Source organism: Pangasianodon hypophthalmus, chromosome 14, assembly GCF_027358585.1.
Source record: "Pangasianodon hypophthalmus isolate fPanHyp1 chromosome 14, fPanHyp1.pri, whole genome shotgun sequence".
In the NCBI taxonomy this organism is placed as follows: Eukaryota; Metazoa; Chordata; class Actinopteri; order Siluriformes; family Pangasiidae; genus Pangasianodon; species Pangasianodon hypophthalmus.
The window spans coordinates 2898535-2916956 of record NC_069723.1 but is presented as its reverse complement, the minus strand read 5'-3'; the positions used below and the strand labels follow the sequence as shown (position 1 = coordinate 2916956).

Here is an 18422-nt window from a genome sequence, read left to right as displayed (position 1 = left end):
GCCATTTAGTCATCTGAGGACAATGTAAAGGCACAGTGACAGCGGAAATGAAGCAAAACTTTCTGGAATATTAACATTTTCCTCAGACATGTTGGTAAATTCCAAAGAAAAACCCCAATATTACCAAAATATTAACTTTAGCAAGCTGAAACTCAGCCATTAAGTCATTTAAGAACAATATAAAGGCACAATGGCAGTGGAAATGAGACAAAAGTGTCTGGAATATAAACAATTCCCTCAGATGTGTTGCAAAACTGCTAAGAAAAGTCTCCATATAACCGAAATTACAATTTTAGCTAGCTAGCATGTAGCCAAATGGTTTATAAGGACAACGTAAAGGCAGAGTGACAGTGAAAATGAAACAAAATTGTCAGGAATATCAACATTTTCCTCAGATGTGTTGGTAAACTGCTACAAAAAGACTCAGTACAACCAAAAATGACAATATTAGTTAGCTTGGACATAGCCAAGTCATTTATAAGAGCAACGTAAAGACACAGATGGAAATGAAACAAAACTGTCAGGAATATCAACATTTCCATCACGTTTTGGTAAATTGCTACAAAAAGACTCTGTTAGAAACTTTTGGACTTTGAAAATGGTGAATATCAGAACTGAAAGGCTGTGTGTACCTGTGGACATGAAGAACGGGATGCGGAACTTGCCGCTGAGAACACGGGCACGCAGGTTCTGCAGGGTGCTGCCGTCGAACGGGAGAGCGCCGCACACAAGGACGTACAACACCACGCCTAAGCTCTGCGCGCGCACACACGCGCACACACACACACACACACACACACACACACACGGTTCAGTTAGGTGATAAATCAAAACAAAGCTACCTACATCAGCAAACGCCTACAGTTGTGTCCCAAATGACGTACTATACACTATGCACTTACACTATGCACTTACACTATGCACTTACACTATGCACTTACACTATGCACTTACACTATGCACTCTACCGTCTAGTGTATGAAGTTTAGAAGAGCAGTATCATCTCAAGTGGAAGAGTAACAATTTTTTACTAACCAGAAGTATAAGCCGTTTCTCAAGTTGATGGCAAATAACATCAAATGCATGTAATGTGACGCCTCTAGCTTAGCAGAATACCCAGAGTCAAAGGAAACAAATTTCTTCAGTACCTTTTATGCCCAACATGAACTTTTTTTTGATTCTGGGAAAATCTGAGCCAGCGTCAGTGTCTGGTAGCCCCGCCCCCTTCCGCTACGTAAGCAAAGCTGTGACCGTTGAGTGCATGAAGTGTCCTACTCACTATTCACTACTCACACTATTCACTACTCACACTATTCACTACTCACACTATTTATGCTACAAAATGACGTCAAATAGTGCATAAGAATGCGATTTGGGACACACCTTTTATGCTCAAGCTAACTGTTTATTAGCATGCGTGCATGTGTGTGTGTGTGTGTGTGTGTGTGTGTGTGTGTGTGTGTGTGTGTGTGTGTGTGTTACCCAGATGTCCACTTTGGGACCGTCATATTCTTTGCCTTCGAACAGTTCTGGAGCAGCGTATGGAGGACTTCCACACCACGTCTTCAACAACTGTCCCCTAGAGAACAGATTACTGAAGCCAAAGTCTAGAGAGAGAGAGAGAGAGAGAGAGAGAGAGAGAGAGAGAGAGAGAAAAAAAAGAAAGAAAGTAAGTTTACAGGTACGGTTCCTCTGCCCCTCTCTTTCTCCCTGCCTGTCTGTCCTGTGATGTCTTTGATTTTTTTTGTCCATTTCTATCTCACTGTTTTTCTGTATACTATCTGTCTGTCTCTCCATTTGTCTGTCTCTCGCACTGTCTTTCTGTCCACTTCTGTCTGTCCGTCTCTCCCAGTCTCTGTTCTTCTGCCCACCCCAATCGTTCTGTCTTCCTGCCTTTGTCTGTCCCCCATTTATCTGTCTGTCTCTCCCTCTCTGTCTGTCTTGCTGTTTTACTGTCCCCCTCCGTCTGCCTTTGTCTATCCTCCCATTTGTCTGTCCCTTTCTCTGTCTTTCTGCCTTTGTCTGTCTGTCTGACTGACTGATCTTGGATCTTCGTGTTAAGGATGTGGTCTCCGCCCCCTCATCTCTCCACCCCTTGTTGCCCCGCCCCCTGTCTCTCCACCCCCATTTACCACATTTTAATACTAAGGTTGTGGTCTCCACCCCCTCATCTCTCCACCCCCCGTTTCTCCGCCTCCCCATCTCTCTGACCTGCGATTTTGATGTTAAGGTTGTGGTCCAGCAGGAGGTTCTCGGCCTTCAGGTCTCTGTGGACGATGTTTCTGCAGTGACAGAAGTGGACAGCTGCCACAATCTGTTTAAACTTTCGCCGTGCGTCTTTCTCCGCCATGCGTCCGTGAGCCACCAGGTGATCTGATCGCACGTGCACACACACACGAACACACACACCACAAGGACATCTTCAATGTCATGGAGCTCATGCTGACTCGCCAGCTAGCTAAGCGTTTATCAGCCACAGGCCCCTGGCTGTGTCCCAAACCACTTCACTACTGTATGAAACAACACGCTACATAAGTGGTGTACAACTTATCCACATTATTCAGAACATTAGTGTTCTGTTTGGGACGAAGCCACGGAGCAGCTGGAACACTCACCGAAAATCTCTCCACCGCTGGCGTACTCCGTTACTAAATAAATCATCCTCTCTGTCTCCATCACCTGGAGTGGAGAAAACACACATTCACAGTTTAATGTTTAACACTGGACTCCTTTTTCATTCAATCTCAATTCATTCAAGTTCAATTTCTCTTCAAAAAAAAAATTCTGAAGGCTTTATTTTTTATCCTTTGCATTTTTCTTTTCTGTATTTTAAACACACTTAACACACTCCAACTTGCTACTCCTGAGTGTGAAAAAGAGCTGGAAAATGACTGACAGCTCTGATTGACCAATGGAACGAGAGTTTAAAAACGGGGCGGGACCTGGTAGAGGCGAATGATGTGCGGGTGTCGCAGCATCTTCATGATCTGCACCTCCCTGAAGATCTTCTTCAGGTTGTCGTCATCCAGCTGCGTCTTGTCCACGATTTTAATCGCCACCTGACAGGACAGATCATGCTAACTTTCAATGTTCACTTCTTTTAGAAAACAAACTAATCATGAAACCTCCAAAAAAAAATTCGAACCTGATGAAAAGATCAATAGTGAACATGACTGAACTAACTTGCAAAATCTGTAGCAGAGGAAGTCATCACAAAACAATTCCTAACACTACGAATCTTCTGGATAACCTAGATAGTTTTCGCACTTGCCACTGGCTGCAAGCAGCTCCCGACCTTTTCCTCTATACTTCGATATAAACCTAATGTGGAAAACACAGGACAATAAGACGACAGACCCCTATTCAGGCTGACGTAGTGCTACCAAACTTCTCTTCGGAAAGTCTCTGACTAGTGAACGCTAACGCTAACAGAAAATTGAATTTCATGACAATATTTTCACGTTAAATCAGGCTAAGAAAGTTACCTCATGACCATGAGTGATATCAGTTTTTATTATTAGCCCACGCCAACATGTGTGCGTTCTCTTTTAGCATTTTAAGCCACGACGGGCTATCACGCTGGCAGGCGTCCAGTAACGGTGCTGATATCATCACATAGCTTCTGGGATCAACATCTGGACACAAATACACCAGTAAAGCTACGGTACAGATGGAATGTGTGATAAAGGGAAAAAGGAAAGTAAAAGAAAATAAAAGAATGTTGGATTCCCGGCATAACAACTGTAAGATCGCGTATCGCAGTTTTCCGTAATACCACCGTATTCTTGTTTCCGACATTAAACAGTCAGTCACGCCAAACTGTTGTCATGGAAAATAAATGGAAAAGGAAAATAAATTGATTTAAAATGTGACGTGATGAAAAAGTGAAACGTGATATATAATATTTTCCAAATGGACTACACACTGAATCAGCGAGACTGATATCTTTGGCTGGCTAGTTACTTAACTAGCTACTAACTGACTCTGACCGGTTATCACCAAGGCATATCTCTAGTAAACTCCCAATTTAAATCTTGATTAAGTATTATTTTAAGAAAGCCGATCTACGTTTATTAGGCTCGTCAGATCCTGTGCAATACGACAAGTCATTCATGTTTTGCGAGAGAAGCCATTCACGGCTTTATCTGTTGGGCAGCGCAGATGAGGAAAGATAAACTACATCAGAGAATGATGTTTTGTTGCTCTGCTCTGATGTCACACAGGAGGCTATTAAGGTCTGTCTAGGATACAAAACAGGCGAAAAGGAAATGCATGTTACGAGATCCAAAACAATTTATTTTTGTCGCTCTTAAAGCGGCAGACACAACATTTTCCGGCTGACGTTTAAATCGTCCAATTGGATGCCCATCGCGATAGTCGCAATCTGTCTGCCATTCCTGATTCTATCGTTAGTTACTGTGTAGCTGATAATAACTTTAAATACACGTGCACTTTTAGCTACAATTAAAACGTGCATATGGATTACCAGTACTATTATTATTATTATTATTATTATTATTACTAGGGGCCAAGGACCAAATGTGGACAAGGCAAAGGTGGACATACGTTTACAATAATAACGACGCAGCACAACGTCGTAGACACGTGATTCCATGTTCCTCTGATTCTTTGGGTCACGCCGACTCCAGCGGATACAATGACGTTAATTTCCATAACTGCCATATTGGATTGTCTGCCATTATAACTTTTTAGTTCTTCTCCTATAAATTTTGTCCATCACAGAAGTTGGATAACAGCATCATTAGACCAACTCAAAAACGTTTCTTGGGAACAAGTGCTGATGGTCCCAGTATCTTCTGGTCTTCCTCTGTCACTAAGGGGTGGGGCTAGAAAGTGCTATTATTATTATTATTATTATTATTATTACTACTACTACCACCATTACTAGTGCCAACTGAGCAGAGCTCTTTTTAACATCACGTAAATGCAAGTGGGCAGCACACACAGGGTAGTACCATCTGGACATGCTAGCAGTCGAACACCCCTGATGGTGCATGTGGGCGACACACACACACACACACACACACACACTCGGGCTTCCCCAGGACTGTCATAGATGTTCGTGTCTGTGCTGTAGTTTGGCGTGTGGATCGAGAAAATGTGTGATAACAGACTGGTGGAATAAACGATGTGTTTGTGTGTGTGTGTGTGTGTGTGCGCGTGTGTGTGTGCGTGTGCGTGTGTTCCGTTTTCTATGGAACTGCGTGTCTGTGATGACGTCTTGTCAGAATGTTCAGAGAAACAGCAGCTGATGGAAATGCATGATGAGCGAGTGTAAGAGGACAAGGAGGTGTTATTAGTAGTGTATCTGTGACTGTCTCTCACTCACACACACTCACACACACACACACACACACACACACACACACACACATACATACAAAGTCCAGGATGTTAGATGAAAAGAGCAACATTATGCAAAAACTGATCCCATAAAATCACACGCTCCTAACAGCACACACAGTGTTTGCCTCAGCGTGTGTGTGTGTGTGTGTGTGTGTGCGTGTGTGGCCAGAGTTCGTGATGACATACCCAGTTTCCAGTGTGTCATTCACACGTGTGTAAAGTCGCGAGTGCAGACCTGCTGACAGGTCAAAGAATGAAGCTGATGCTAATGCTGTAACAGGTGTTACACTCTGTGCGTGCACGCGTATGTGCGTATGTGCGTGTGCGTATGTGCGTGTGTGTGTTTTACCTTGTTAGACTCATGTTCCCAAAAACGCTATTGCGGTTTTCCATTCATCAGTAAACTGCTTTCTTTAATTTCCTCATCTTACAGGTTTCTAAGGATGTGCAGCAACTATACAGTCAAATCCAAAAGTATTGGCACCTTTGGCAAAGATAGGCTTCAAAGAAAGGTTATGGAACAAAAGATATATATATATATATATATATATATATATATATATATATATATATATATATATATATCCAGGGATGCCAATATTTTTGACATGTGGTTTTGATAAAAAATTATCTTTTTTAAGATAGATAGATAGATAGATAGAAAGACAGACATGCTTGCAGGATGATTTTTGATATTTTTTCCTCACTGAGACACTACATCAGGTCGGTTCAACCCCAAATGCGACACCTTACAGGTCAGTGTGTGGTACTTTCACTCAGACACTCGCTTGGACGTCGTGATCGGTGTTTTAGCCGTATCAGGGAGAGGACCGAAGGTTGGGAGCCGCTGCTCAAATGGCGCGCGTCCGCTTGCAAATCTTCCACATGCTGCTGCTGCGGCGCCTCTTTCATCTCGCCGCTGGTGGGCATTTTCTAAGAGTCTGGTTATGCTTCGTTGTTAGGGAAATCGAACACGGCTTCTCCGTCGTGACCAATAAGAGCTGGTCAGGGACGTGGTCTCGTTACAGGACGCTGATTTTGAAGAAGATGGAGCAGGAACTTACGGAAGTTCACCTCATATCCTTGACAAATCGGGGACTCTTATTCCTGCTGCTGTGAATGTAGCCTTAACGCCGTCAAACCATATCACACAACCTGACATGCTGTTCACTGTGTCCAAAAGATGTGTGTGTGTGTTTGGTCATGTTGGTGTTTGTTTCTCAAGTCGGAAACTTCATCTGTACTGTGAATAATCTCATCCCGTAAGCAGTGATGTAATGGTTTCTTCACCCTGTATAGTGCAGTGTATGTTGTTGCATGTTATTTGCAATCATGAGTCATGTGACCTAATTCTTGTGGTACTCATCGATCAGAAACATCAGACAAGCGTGTCTACGGGTGCTTAAATGAGCCAGAGAACAGAGCTTAAGTGCTGCAGAAATGCAAAGTGTTCTTCCCCCCCAAAACTTTTTTTCCGCTTTTTGGGCTTTTTAATTATGTGCTATGACAAAACAAACCAAACTAAATAGTATATGAATCACAAGTATCAATTTCACGCCGATTTATAGGCGTGAAAGCGTGTACCTCTGAATCATCGGCAAAGCAAAATAAAAAATAAAAATTGTAATGTTGACACTCATCCATCATGTCAAGACTGCTGGAAATATTTTCCTCTTAATTCACGGGACAAATGACTTAAGGAAAAAGGGAGGACATTATCAAACCACTGACAAGGATGATAGACATTTTTAAAAAATAAAAATAAATAAATCCACAAAGTAACAGTAGTTAAAAGATGGATAAACTCATGCAAAACAAATCATGTCTGAATACAGCTTCCGAGGTCAAAAGTTTTCAGTTAGGATTCAGTTTTCATTTCATCTGATCTGATCTCTCTCGGTCTTGAAATTACAACACAAAGGAAAAAGATCAGCGATTTAAAAAAAAAAAAAAAAAACCACAGGTTTCCTGGGTCACTCAGGGATTCTGGGGCACTTATGGCTTACGATGTTGTAATACATTTAACTGTACAGATAAGAGGAACTGTGTAGCACCTTCGGCGAGAACGTGCAGACTGGATTTGGTGGAGATTAGACTGTCTAAACGAGCGCATGACGTCTCCGTCTGCATTTGTGGAGAACCAGACCGAGCGGAGCGGGCATGACGGAAACCGCTAGCTGTTACGCAAGGTGTTATTAAGATGTTATTAGCGAGGACTCTGGAAGTGATGAGTGTTTACGAGTCTGGTATTAAAAGAGAAGTGTGAAACACGTGCGTGTGTTTAACATTCGGAGGGATGTTGAGATGAAACCCCAGCTTGGATTTTTTTTTTCCTCTGGTTTCCGTATCACTCAAATGGAAATCCCGAGAATCTGTTCACTTTCAGATGCAGCAGAGATGTGTGTGTGTGTGTGTGTGTGTGTGTGTGGGACGCAGAGTTACGCAACCTAGAGAATACAGAACGCATATTATAGGTGAAAGTGAATGAACTCGATGCTCTGTAGCTAAAGCCCTGTGGCGCTGCAGTATTGTTTGCACACAGACTAAGCCTCGTCTTTAAGTGCTATTAGAGCAAACAAATGAAAACAGGACACGCTGAATCATTTTAAATCAACAGAGAGCAGACTTTATACGACCATACTCTTTCACAACAAGAGTAGGCGATATGACAACTCAAAAAGACAGTGATCTGGATGCACATCACGATTAATGATCAAACGGCGCTCTGCGAAAACATCGCCATCAACTTGATAAAACGTCTGTACGATGTTTCAGTTGTATCTTTAACACACACTGCGAGAGCACAAAGCAAGTATCAGCGAGTTAGGTCATTAACAACGAGCGCAAAGCGCCATAAAAAGTTATCTGAGATCATGCATAGAAAGTGTAGTGTGTGTGAGAGCAGTTCACTTCAGCGAGCACTGAGACACGCTACGTTCGTTTTTTAATGAGCGCACTCGCTGATACCGCTATACACGCGCTCAGATTGGCCGTCTTCACGCTCTCTTTGAAACGGGATAATGTTTCAGAACATTCCAGATTGATGAATACCAATTTACTCAATCTGAAAAAAATGGTTTCGATGCATTTTTATAAACATTTAAAAAAAAAAAAAAAAAGCTCTTGTCCAATCGTACAAAGCATGCTAATACCAACCAACAGGTAGCTGACTGGACATTTCGACGTTATGTCTTTGTTAAAATTATATCAGTTGGCAATTTTTTTTGTGACGGATCAGTTGCTGTGTTGCGTCTAATCCACAATTACAGTTTACTAAAACCCGAAATATCGTAATAAGCAACAAACAAACGTAACTCAATCATTTAAACATAGTATCAGTGAGCTTAGTTAAAGTTACCTAAGTGTTTTTTTTTCAATTATAGTTAAATAGTTTTTACTTGAAGGCTGCTGTTTGTATCAGATTACGCAGATTATTGACATATTGCTCCTACTTGTGACCTTTTTAACATGTACGAGACGTGACATTCGGAAAGTCCAAAACTTGAACGCCGACTTCTGAAAGATGCACACGTGTGAAGACGGTCCTGAGGCTGCTTCCTGAAAGGGACGGAATAAGATTGTACAAGTTTTATATCTCAGTATGTTGTATTATTGATTAGCGGTGCATTATGATGCTACATTCATCGCATACTGATGAATTTTGAATGAAGGCTGTAAACTGTTCGCTGATCTTTAAATCTTTAAATTTATGACATCATGTTTGCTATTAAATTGATTTTTAATTTGACTCAATTAACTGCCATTTAACTGGCAACACAACTCGCCTTTTACTGTCATGCAGTTTAAATGCACATACAACGCAAACTCATGCTTAAAAACGTAATAAAATAAGCTAATGTAACATCTGAGACATTTTAGCCCAGGGTTTATAGAGGGTTTGCCACATAACTTTTGTGGAAGCACTTTTTTGGAATATTTTCAGAAAATACATCAGATTCAACACATCAGCGTTGTGAGACAAGCTGCAAGTTAAAAGACTCTCAAAACTACAACGAGTCTGAAAATGGCTGCCGAATAAACAATAGCTATTAAATAGCAATTTTATTATAATTTTGATTTCTCTCTCAGAGGCTCAGAAACATCAGTGCATCCTCTGATTTAAAACCATTACAAAGCGAACAAACGCTGATCATTCCAGGGAAAACATAGGATGAACCCAAAGACCAGAAATTAGCCCTGCTGTTCAGCAAACCCGTGACGGCAGCTCCAAAAAAAAAATAAAAAATACCCTCAGGTGACGTCGTTCCAGGTAAATCCAGCGAAGCTTTCATTTTCCAGACACTCGGCAATTATGACCATTAGCGTGGTTCTTGGTAATCCACTGAAACTTCTATTTTCGATACGGTAAACAAACAGGTGGACCCGAACAACCTGAAATCCAATAACGCTTCGTTTCACCAGACCCTGAGATCGTTTTCACACTGGAGCTCGTTTCCAGACTTGGGTCATTTGTCCCAGAGATTTCAGAGCGGTCCAGAGAACCGACCTTTGGTCGTCTTCGAAACGCTTTAACCGAAAACGACTTGTCACGTTACTTCCTGTGTCAAGGACTGCGATTGGTTGCTGTGATCTCGCTCTGGTGGTAACGGGGCTTGCAATGAGAACGTCTGCAAGGCAAAAAATCTTCCTGATAAGAGAGCAGCTTCCTCGATTGCAGGTCTTCCTGCACAATTATACTCTAAGCATATAAATATACAAACAGATCTGCTTCTAAATAATCCTTTATCCAGACACTGGCTACTGAAGTGGATCTGAGGAACCATCTGCTTCCAGGGTAACTGTTTTACTGTGAAACTGTCAAGGGTGTGGTGTTATTCTGGAAAGTTTTTAAATCTGACTGCTTTATTAAGAGTAAATTTTTAAAAAGACAATAGCATGCAAACCTCTTTCCTCCCAACGGAAAGGAATCAAGTGGATCTGATCAAGCATCAGCTTATTAAAAAAATCCAAAAGACCATCCATTATCCTGATTTTGTGAATACAGGAGGATCTAAACAACAGGAGTTGAGATTTTCATTCTTTAGATGTATTTAATATCCATTTTGGTTATGAAGTGGAGAGAGCAAGACTGTGGGCAGAACTGAAACCAAACAAAGAGCAACAAGAACCTAATGGAGACCAAACGAAGAGCAAAACAAAAAGCAAAACCTGGTGGAGATGAAACAAAGAGCAGAAACAAGACCAAATGAAGTGCAGAACCTGAAGGAGACCAAACAAAGAGCCAAGGTGACCCTACATTCACGACTCATGTCACTTGTGGGTGTCCACCGTGGAGTGTTTTCTTTTAAGTTTTGATGAGAAACGGTAGTAGCTACTGCACACACAGCTATTAAAGCTAACTAGTTAAACCTGACAGACACCAAACGAAGCGTGAAACCTGGTGCAGAGCAAACCAAAGCGAAGAGAACAAAACAGAAACCAAACGAAGAGTAAAGAGAACCTGACGGAGACCAAAACCGATTCTTCGTAATCTCTATACACGTTTAATGACAGATTGCATGAGACAGCGCAAGATGAAAACCGCATTTATACGTTTTTCTTCCAGACAAACAGTAAATGGAAACTAATCGCAGGTAGGAACTGAAGTTGTGAGCGGAGGAGTTGAAGAAACGTCGCACCACACGCCATAAGACTGTTCCGAGGAAGCATTCGAGATGATTGTTTGGATTTGTCACTTTATGGCTTCATAACTAAACTGCCTAGAATTGAGAAAATCTGAATTGAGACGCCGCTGGTCGCTGGAATCACGGCTCGGTGGAAAGCAAGCGGTCGGCTTTGTTTGCGTGAACGTCGGCTGTCACCGGTGATTCCTCGCAGCGGCTCCATTTCAGATTCGATGAGAAAACGAGTTGCACGAATCAGCTGTTTTCACACCGGCGATCCCTCAGATGCGCTGATCTTTCTTAGCACGGACTGTGCCAGCTGCGTGTCTGCCCACCAGACGCCCACACTATGCAAAAACCGTACACGCAGTAAGAAAAAGAAAAGGGAAAAAAAAAAGGAAGAAAGAAAGAGGAGAGGAGATACGCAATGACACAGAGAGACACAGGATCACAATCTCAGGATTAAATGGTGAGACAAATGCGTTTGGTGCAGTATACAGAACACAAGTGCACCTCAAACAAACAAACACACACACACACACACACACACACCACTGAGCCCATGCAAACACACTCCCACATCTTCATCATCATCATCACCATCATCACCACTACTCCTAACACTTATTAAAGTGTACTGTTAAAGAAAACAGATTTTTGCCCATAACTAAGCTGTTAGTTTCTCAAATGCTTCTCAAATCTCTACATTTCCCAACAGGTTTCTGAAATTTCAGATATAATTCAACTCAAAACACATTTATTTTGCTCAACTATGTGTTCATCGAGGCTAATTAAACAACTTCAGCTAGTTACATCCAGATAAGTTAACATTAGCTCATTATGCTAAAGAAGGAATAGTGCTCAGACTGTCATTCTGGACCACTGTTATTTACTCATATTATAACATAATATAATATATAATATCAATAAGGACCTCACACTAAAGTTGTGTTGTTGTTTAGAGACATTTCTGGGTTATTAGTGGCGCTGACACACACACGGCTGATACCGTTACTTGGCGCTGGCTACAGGCTAAATGCTGCCTAGCGCTTACTTCATCACTTCGTCCGTCCTGTAACCGACATGTCAACCGAAATAATACTCTAAATTACAAGAAATTATGGTAAATAAATAATTTAACAATTACCACTGGAAAAAATAATCCAGCAAAAAGATACAGTGAGCTAATGGTGAGAGAAAAAGGCTACGAGTGAGCTAACTAGCTGTAGCATAGCATAGAGAGCGCTACACAACAACACAGACCCGAGCGAGCCAGCAAGGCCCATTGGCTGGATCCCAAACAGCTCCTTATTGGACATATAGCGCACTACGTACAGCGCAGCACGGCGTTATGGTCATACCCTCTGTAGTGCGCCTATATAGGGGGATTCAGCGCCGTTTGGGATGCGGACATTAATCTCAGCCTAGCGCTTTTTCTACAGCGGCGAAATAAAAGGAGATAGAGAGATGACAGCTCGGAAAGGTTGACGGTTAGTCCGGTAAGAGCGTCGCCTCACCTTGGCTTTGGTGATGACGTGCGTGGCGAGTTTGACGACGGCGAAATTGCCCTTGCCGATGGTCCGCTCCAGCTCGTAGTAGCCCACTCGAGCTGGGGGCGGCCTGCCGACCGCGGGGTGCCCGGGGTTAGCCATACACGCCGCGGTCTGTCCGGCTCGGCTCTGGTGCTGAGCCGGTGGTGCTCGGGTCGGGGCGCCCATGCCCGCGGTCGGTCGGGCCGAGTGCGAAATCGCGGCCGCGGCGGACGCAGCAACAGCAGCTCCGCTTGGCACGGCCGCCATCTTCTTTCGCCTCTCTCTCTCTCTCTCTCTCTCTCACTCGCTCTCTCGCGCTCTCTCTCTCTCTCTCTGCGGGAAACGACTACGGAGCAGCGTTGCGGCGGCGCGCGGCGCTAAACACGCCCCCTTCGTGCGTCACTCGGCTACATCTCCCCGCCCCCATCGTGCGTCACTTCACGCAGACCTCACCACCCCCCCTCCTTTTTTTTTTTTTTCCCTCTGCCACTCCAGCCCCCCCCCCCCCCCCCCACCCCCCACAAGCGCCCGCTCTTAAAGATGTCGCTATAGCAACGGTTAGCGTAAACGATGACTTCATTCCCCTCCTCCTTCTCTCCCCGCCCCCTCCCTCCACCACCACTACTCCACTCCGCGCGCGTGGATTCCAGTCGCTATGGCGACCGAAACGAAACTGCGTTTGTGTGCGTGCGCGCGCACGAGTGGGTGGTGCGTGCATTTCGAGCCGCATCTTATTTAAAAAATAAAGAAAGAAAGAAAGAAAGAAAATAAAGAAAATAAAGAAATAAAAAAAGCGCGGGAAATACATGAAATTTGTGTCTCTGAGGGAAAAACTATTGCCATGACAACGAGAAAGTCCTTGCTTTCTAGGTTATATAGAGCTCGCTGCCTCACGAGTTCTCACACACACGAGCGCGCGCGCGTCCTCAGCACACAGGCGCGAGCCACCGTTAATCACTAATAATCACTAATAATCACTAATAATCACCATTAAACACCATTAATCACTAATAAACACTAATAAACAGCATTAATCACTAATAAACACCATTAAACACCATTAATCACTAATAATCACCATTAAACACCATTAATCACTAATAATCACTAATAATCACCATTAAACACCGTTAATCACTAATAATCACTAATAATCACTAATAATCACCATTAAACACCATTAATCACTAATAAACACCATTAAACACCATTAAACACCATTAATCACTAATAATCACCATTAAACACCATTAATCACTAATAAACACCATTAATCACTAATAATCACCATTAAACACCATTAATCACTAATAAACACCATTAAACACCATTAATCACTAATAAACACCATTAATCACTAATAATCACCATTAAACACCATTAATCACTAATAAACACCATTAATCACTAATAAACACCATTAAACACCATTAATCACTAATAAACACCATTAAACACCATTAATCACTAATAATCACCATTAAACACCATTAATCACTAATAATCACCATTAAACACCATTAATCACTAATAAACACCATTAAACACCATTAATCACTAATAATCACCATTAAACACCATTAATCACTAATAAACACCATTAAACACCATTAATCACTAATAAACACTAATAATCACCATTAAACACCATTAATCACTAATAAACACTAATAATCACCATTAAACACCATTAATCACTAATAAACACTAATAGACACAATTAATCACTAATAAACACCATTAAACAACATTAATCATTAATAAACACCATTAATCACCATTAAACACCATTAAACACCATTAATCACTAATAAACACCATTAATCACCATTAATCACTAATAAACACTAATAATCACCATTAAACACCATTAATAACTAATAAACACTAATAGACACAATTAATCACTAATAAACACCATTAAACACCATTAAACACTAATAAACACCATTAAACACCATTAAACACTAATAAACACTAATAGACACAATTAATCACTAATAAACACCATTAAACACCATTAAACACTAATAAACACCATTAATCACCAATAAACACCATTAATCACCATTAATCACTAATAAACACCATTAATCACCATTAATCACTAATAAACACTAATAATCACCATTGGGAAATGGGAATGGGAACAGATCACTGCAGACACATTGTGAAGTTCATGAAGAAATGATGTAAACTAATTTACAATTAGACCCATTTCCAATATTTAAAAAAGTTTGGGGTGGTACTTGGTCCCTGGTTCAATCCTGAGCTCAGGTGTGGAGCTTCACATGTTCTTCTTGTGTCCATGTGGATTTCTCAGGGTTCTCCGGTTTCCTCCCACCTCCCAGTAACATGCGTGTAGGTGGACTGACAAATGCTAAATTACCCCTAGGTGTGAAGGAGTGTGTACGGGATGTCCTGGTGTTCCTATTCAGGGTGTATTCCCACTTCGCTCCCAGTATTCCCGGGATACAGTGCTTAATGAAGATGATCATGATGATGGGTCCAGGGAGGAGTGAATTCCTCGTGACAGTTGTCATTATCTACTGAGTGGAAATTTCTGTTTTCCTGCTTTTTAAAGGTCAAATTGTGGAGCGGGAAAGGTCAAGGGGCAAAGGTCTAACAAACACACTTTGCTAGAAACTTGAGCACATGCATTACAAATAATTTTGTATATATTCTATGCACCTGAGTTTTATTTTACATGGTTTTTTTCAGTACTAGATAAGTTATGGAAGCGAATTTCTCTGATTTATTTTAGTCATAGAAATTTTCAACTCACTTTTCAGATATTTCTACTTCTATATGTATTACTTCTAGTTGTATTTTATGAATATATATATATATATATATATATATATATATATATATATATATACATATATGTCATATTTGCATTTTAACAGATGCATAAATGTCATTTTAAAGCATACACATAATTTATGTAGAATAAATCATTGTTTAATATGCTTTTAATATCCATAAATCCAATAAAAGTGGCCAGGATCTATGAATATGCATGATATGCAAAATAGGAACGACTGCAAAATAGGAAAGTTCCCATCTCTAATAGCTTAATAGCAATATTCCTTTACCTTCACGTGCTAATTTTTACACATGATCCAGATGATACAGTATATCTTCACATGTGATCACATTGTTTACAGACATCACATGATGGTCAAATGCACCTTCATGGTTTTTTTTTTCAAGTTATTCACATAATCACATGTGAAATGCAGTTTTCGTACAAGTGACAACAGAAATGTTAACAGCTGGTTAAATAATTCATCATTTCTGTTCTAATGTCACTTGTAAGTGAAGTGTTATCTGATGCTCTGGTGCTCTCTATTTGTTTATGCATCACTAGAACATTCGGCCATGACTCACTCACATCGTTCATTCATTTCATACATGTAGTCATTTATGTTTAGTAACTGGGAATTTAATATTCAGTGCATAATAAACTCATTTATTCATTCTCACTGTAAGGTGTGAAAACATGTCGAGGGCACAAGCCGAGAACGATGCTCTGAAACAGGAAAAAAAAAATGGGCCGTATCGCTAATTACAACTTGCGTCATTAAAAGTAAAATAGTGCCCTATGTAGGGTGATAATGTTTCGAGTGCACCATATAGGGAGTAGAAATAAACATTTACAGTGCACATGCTGAACCATTATAAATTATAGCGCACTCAGTATGGGGCCAAAATGTTTTATAAGCATCAGGCTATGTCTCAAATATGTGGTTAGCACGTTGGCCTGGTACCTCCGGGGTTAGGGGTTCGAATCCCACCTCCACCCTGCGTGCATGTAGTTTGCATGTTCTCCCCGTGCTTTGGGGGTTTCCTCCGGGTACCCCGGTTTCCTCCCCCAGTTCAAAGACATGCATTAGAGGCTGATTGGCATTTCCAAATTGTGTGTGAGTGTGTGTGATTGTGCCCTGTGATAAGTTGGCACCCCGTCCAGGATTTCCCCCGCCTTGTGCCCCGAGTCCTCTGAGATAGGCTCCGGGCTCCCTGTGACCTTGTGAAGGATAAGCGGTACAGAAAATGGATGGATGGATGGATGGATGGATGGATGATGTAGCCTAAAAAGATTGACGCTGTAAAATAATAAAAGAATGAAAAAACAGATCAGTGCCGCAGTGTCTTAAATTCTTTGAAAGCTTACTTCACTACTTAAGGGGTTATAATCTTTCTAATGGAAAATACTTGCATAATTGTACTTTGTTACTGTACTTATGTATTATTTTTGGAAGATTTGTACTTTACGCAAGTATTATCGAAATTGTTCACCTGTTTTCTTACTCAGGTAAAATTATAAGACAATAACAAACATAGTTTTTACTCCTGACTTTGGTTTTAAGCATCAAAGCTGAAACACCTTCAGATAAAAAAATAAAAATTACTATCCTTTTCCTATTTCTTCCTTTTTTTCTTAGCATTTCTTTTGCTGGACTTAGTGATACATACACAATGCCTCTGAAATTTGGCACTAAATCTAAGTAGGTATGTTAGTACAACTTAGAATTGGGTAAATTAGCTAGTCATGGTTTGTAAATTAGCTAGCTAGTTACATTTTGTAAATAAATTGGTTTGTTAAATAAGATAGCTAGTCAAGTTTTTTTCCCCTGCTGATGTGCCTTAACATTAATTCCATAAAGATTATTAAATATTAATCAACCAGCAAGTCACACTGAGGTTTGTTTGTCTGTAAGAGCAGAATATTTGCTCATAAATAATTGTTTAGTGAACTAGCTAGTCATGCAGGATTGGCCAAAAATGTTTACTTTTGACTCTTTAATACTTGTGTATCTTTAAATGTAGATATTTTTTGACTTTCACTCAAGTGGATTGTTGGCTCCATAGATCTCCTTTGAAACAGTGGCCATTTTATTTATTTATTTTTACTTAAGCATAGTTTCTATACACTGTTTCCCGCCTATGCTAATGCTAAACGTTTATATCACAGCAAATCAGCAAACGTCGAATGAACCGCGGCGCTACATGAAGTGGAGATTAATGAGGAAACACCGACATCTAGTGGCCGAACAGAGGAACTGCAACTGGCGCTCTGTTACAGTCAGTCATTTATGAGAAGCTCTTTTCCACAAGGTGCAATAAAACACACCACAGAGTGAATCTGCAAGAGTTTTATTAACTGAAAAACAAGAAACAAATGCTAGTTTGTCCAAGTGTTAGAGTGGTCTAGATGGTGACAAAAAAACCAACAATAATATCATAAAGAAATCAGGAAGTAATACAAATGACAATCACTTATTATGTGAATATCATGTGATCAGTAAAGACACGAGGTTATCAATAATATTAGTATAATATTATAGAATTTCCAATAAAAAGAGAATAATAATAATTTATTCCATCTAATTAAATATGCTTTTATTAACTGAGCTAAAAAAAAAAAAAGATTTAGCTTAAAAAGATGTGAATGAGAAGAATGTATAATATATATATATATTACAACACCTTTATAAGTAACATGGTTAATAGTACAAATATTCAATATAACAATCACAAAACCTGTAGATGTGTTCATGATGTAAATGGCAAGAAAGGAATGATAGGACTGGGGATAAATTAATAAACATGGTTATACATACTGCACAATGTGACACTGGGTGTTAGAAAGAAGAAAAATAAATCACATAACCAAACAACCCAAAAAAATAGAACATGGTATAACTGAAGAAAGAAAGAAAGAAAGAAAGAAAGAAAGTGTGATTTGTTCAGGAGAGACATGTACTCCTTCATAGACTTGCATTGCTTTAATATGGAGTCTTGTCCCTCCCAACATGGCGGATGCGTTGACGTAGCTAGCAACAGCGGTTAGATGATTGGCTACTCTGTTACCAATCATCTAAATGGATTAATG

The 18422-nt window shown here is 40.5% G+C and overlaps 1 protein-coding gene across 2 annotated transcripts in view; it reads right to left on the bottom strand.

The window, feature by feature from the left end:
• sik3 (SIK family kinase 3) overlaps window positions 1–12862 on the bottom strand; it is a 30463-nt gene extending 17601 nt beyond the window's left edge. For both annotated transcript variants that reach the window (XM_026943350.3, XM_053239652.1), the window contains exons 1-6: window positions 12509–12862; window positions 2943–3059; window positions 2616–2679; window positions 2212–2373; window positions 1483–1607; window positions 633–756 (exon numbers count right to left, since the gene is read on the bottom strand). In XM_026943350.3, coding sequence (XP_026799151.3) covers window positions 633–756; window positions 1483–1607; window positions 2212–2373; window positions 2616–2679; window positions 2943–3059; window positions 12509–12790 — 874 coding nt within the window. In that variant the 5' untranslated portion in view covers window positions 12791–12862. The remainder of the gene's footprint in view (window positions 1–632; window positions 757–1482; window positions 1608–2211; window positions 2374–2615; window positions 2680–2942; window positions 3060–12508) is intronic.
• Between the last annotated feature and the right edge of the window lie 5560 nt (window positions 12863–18422).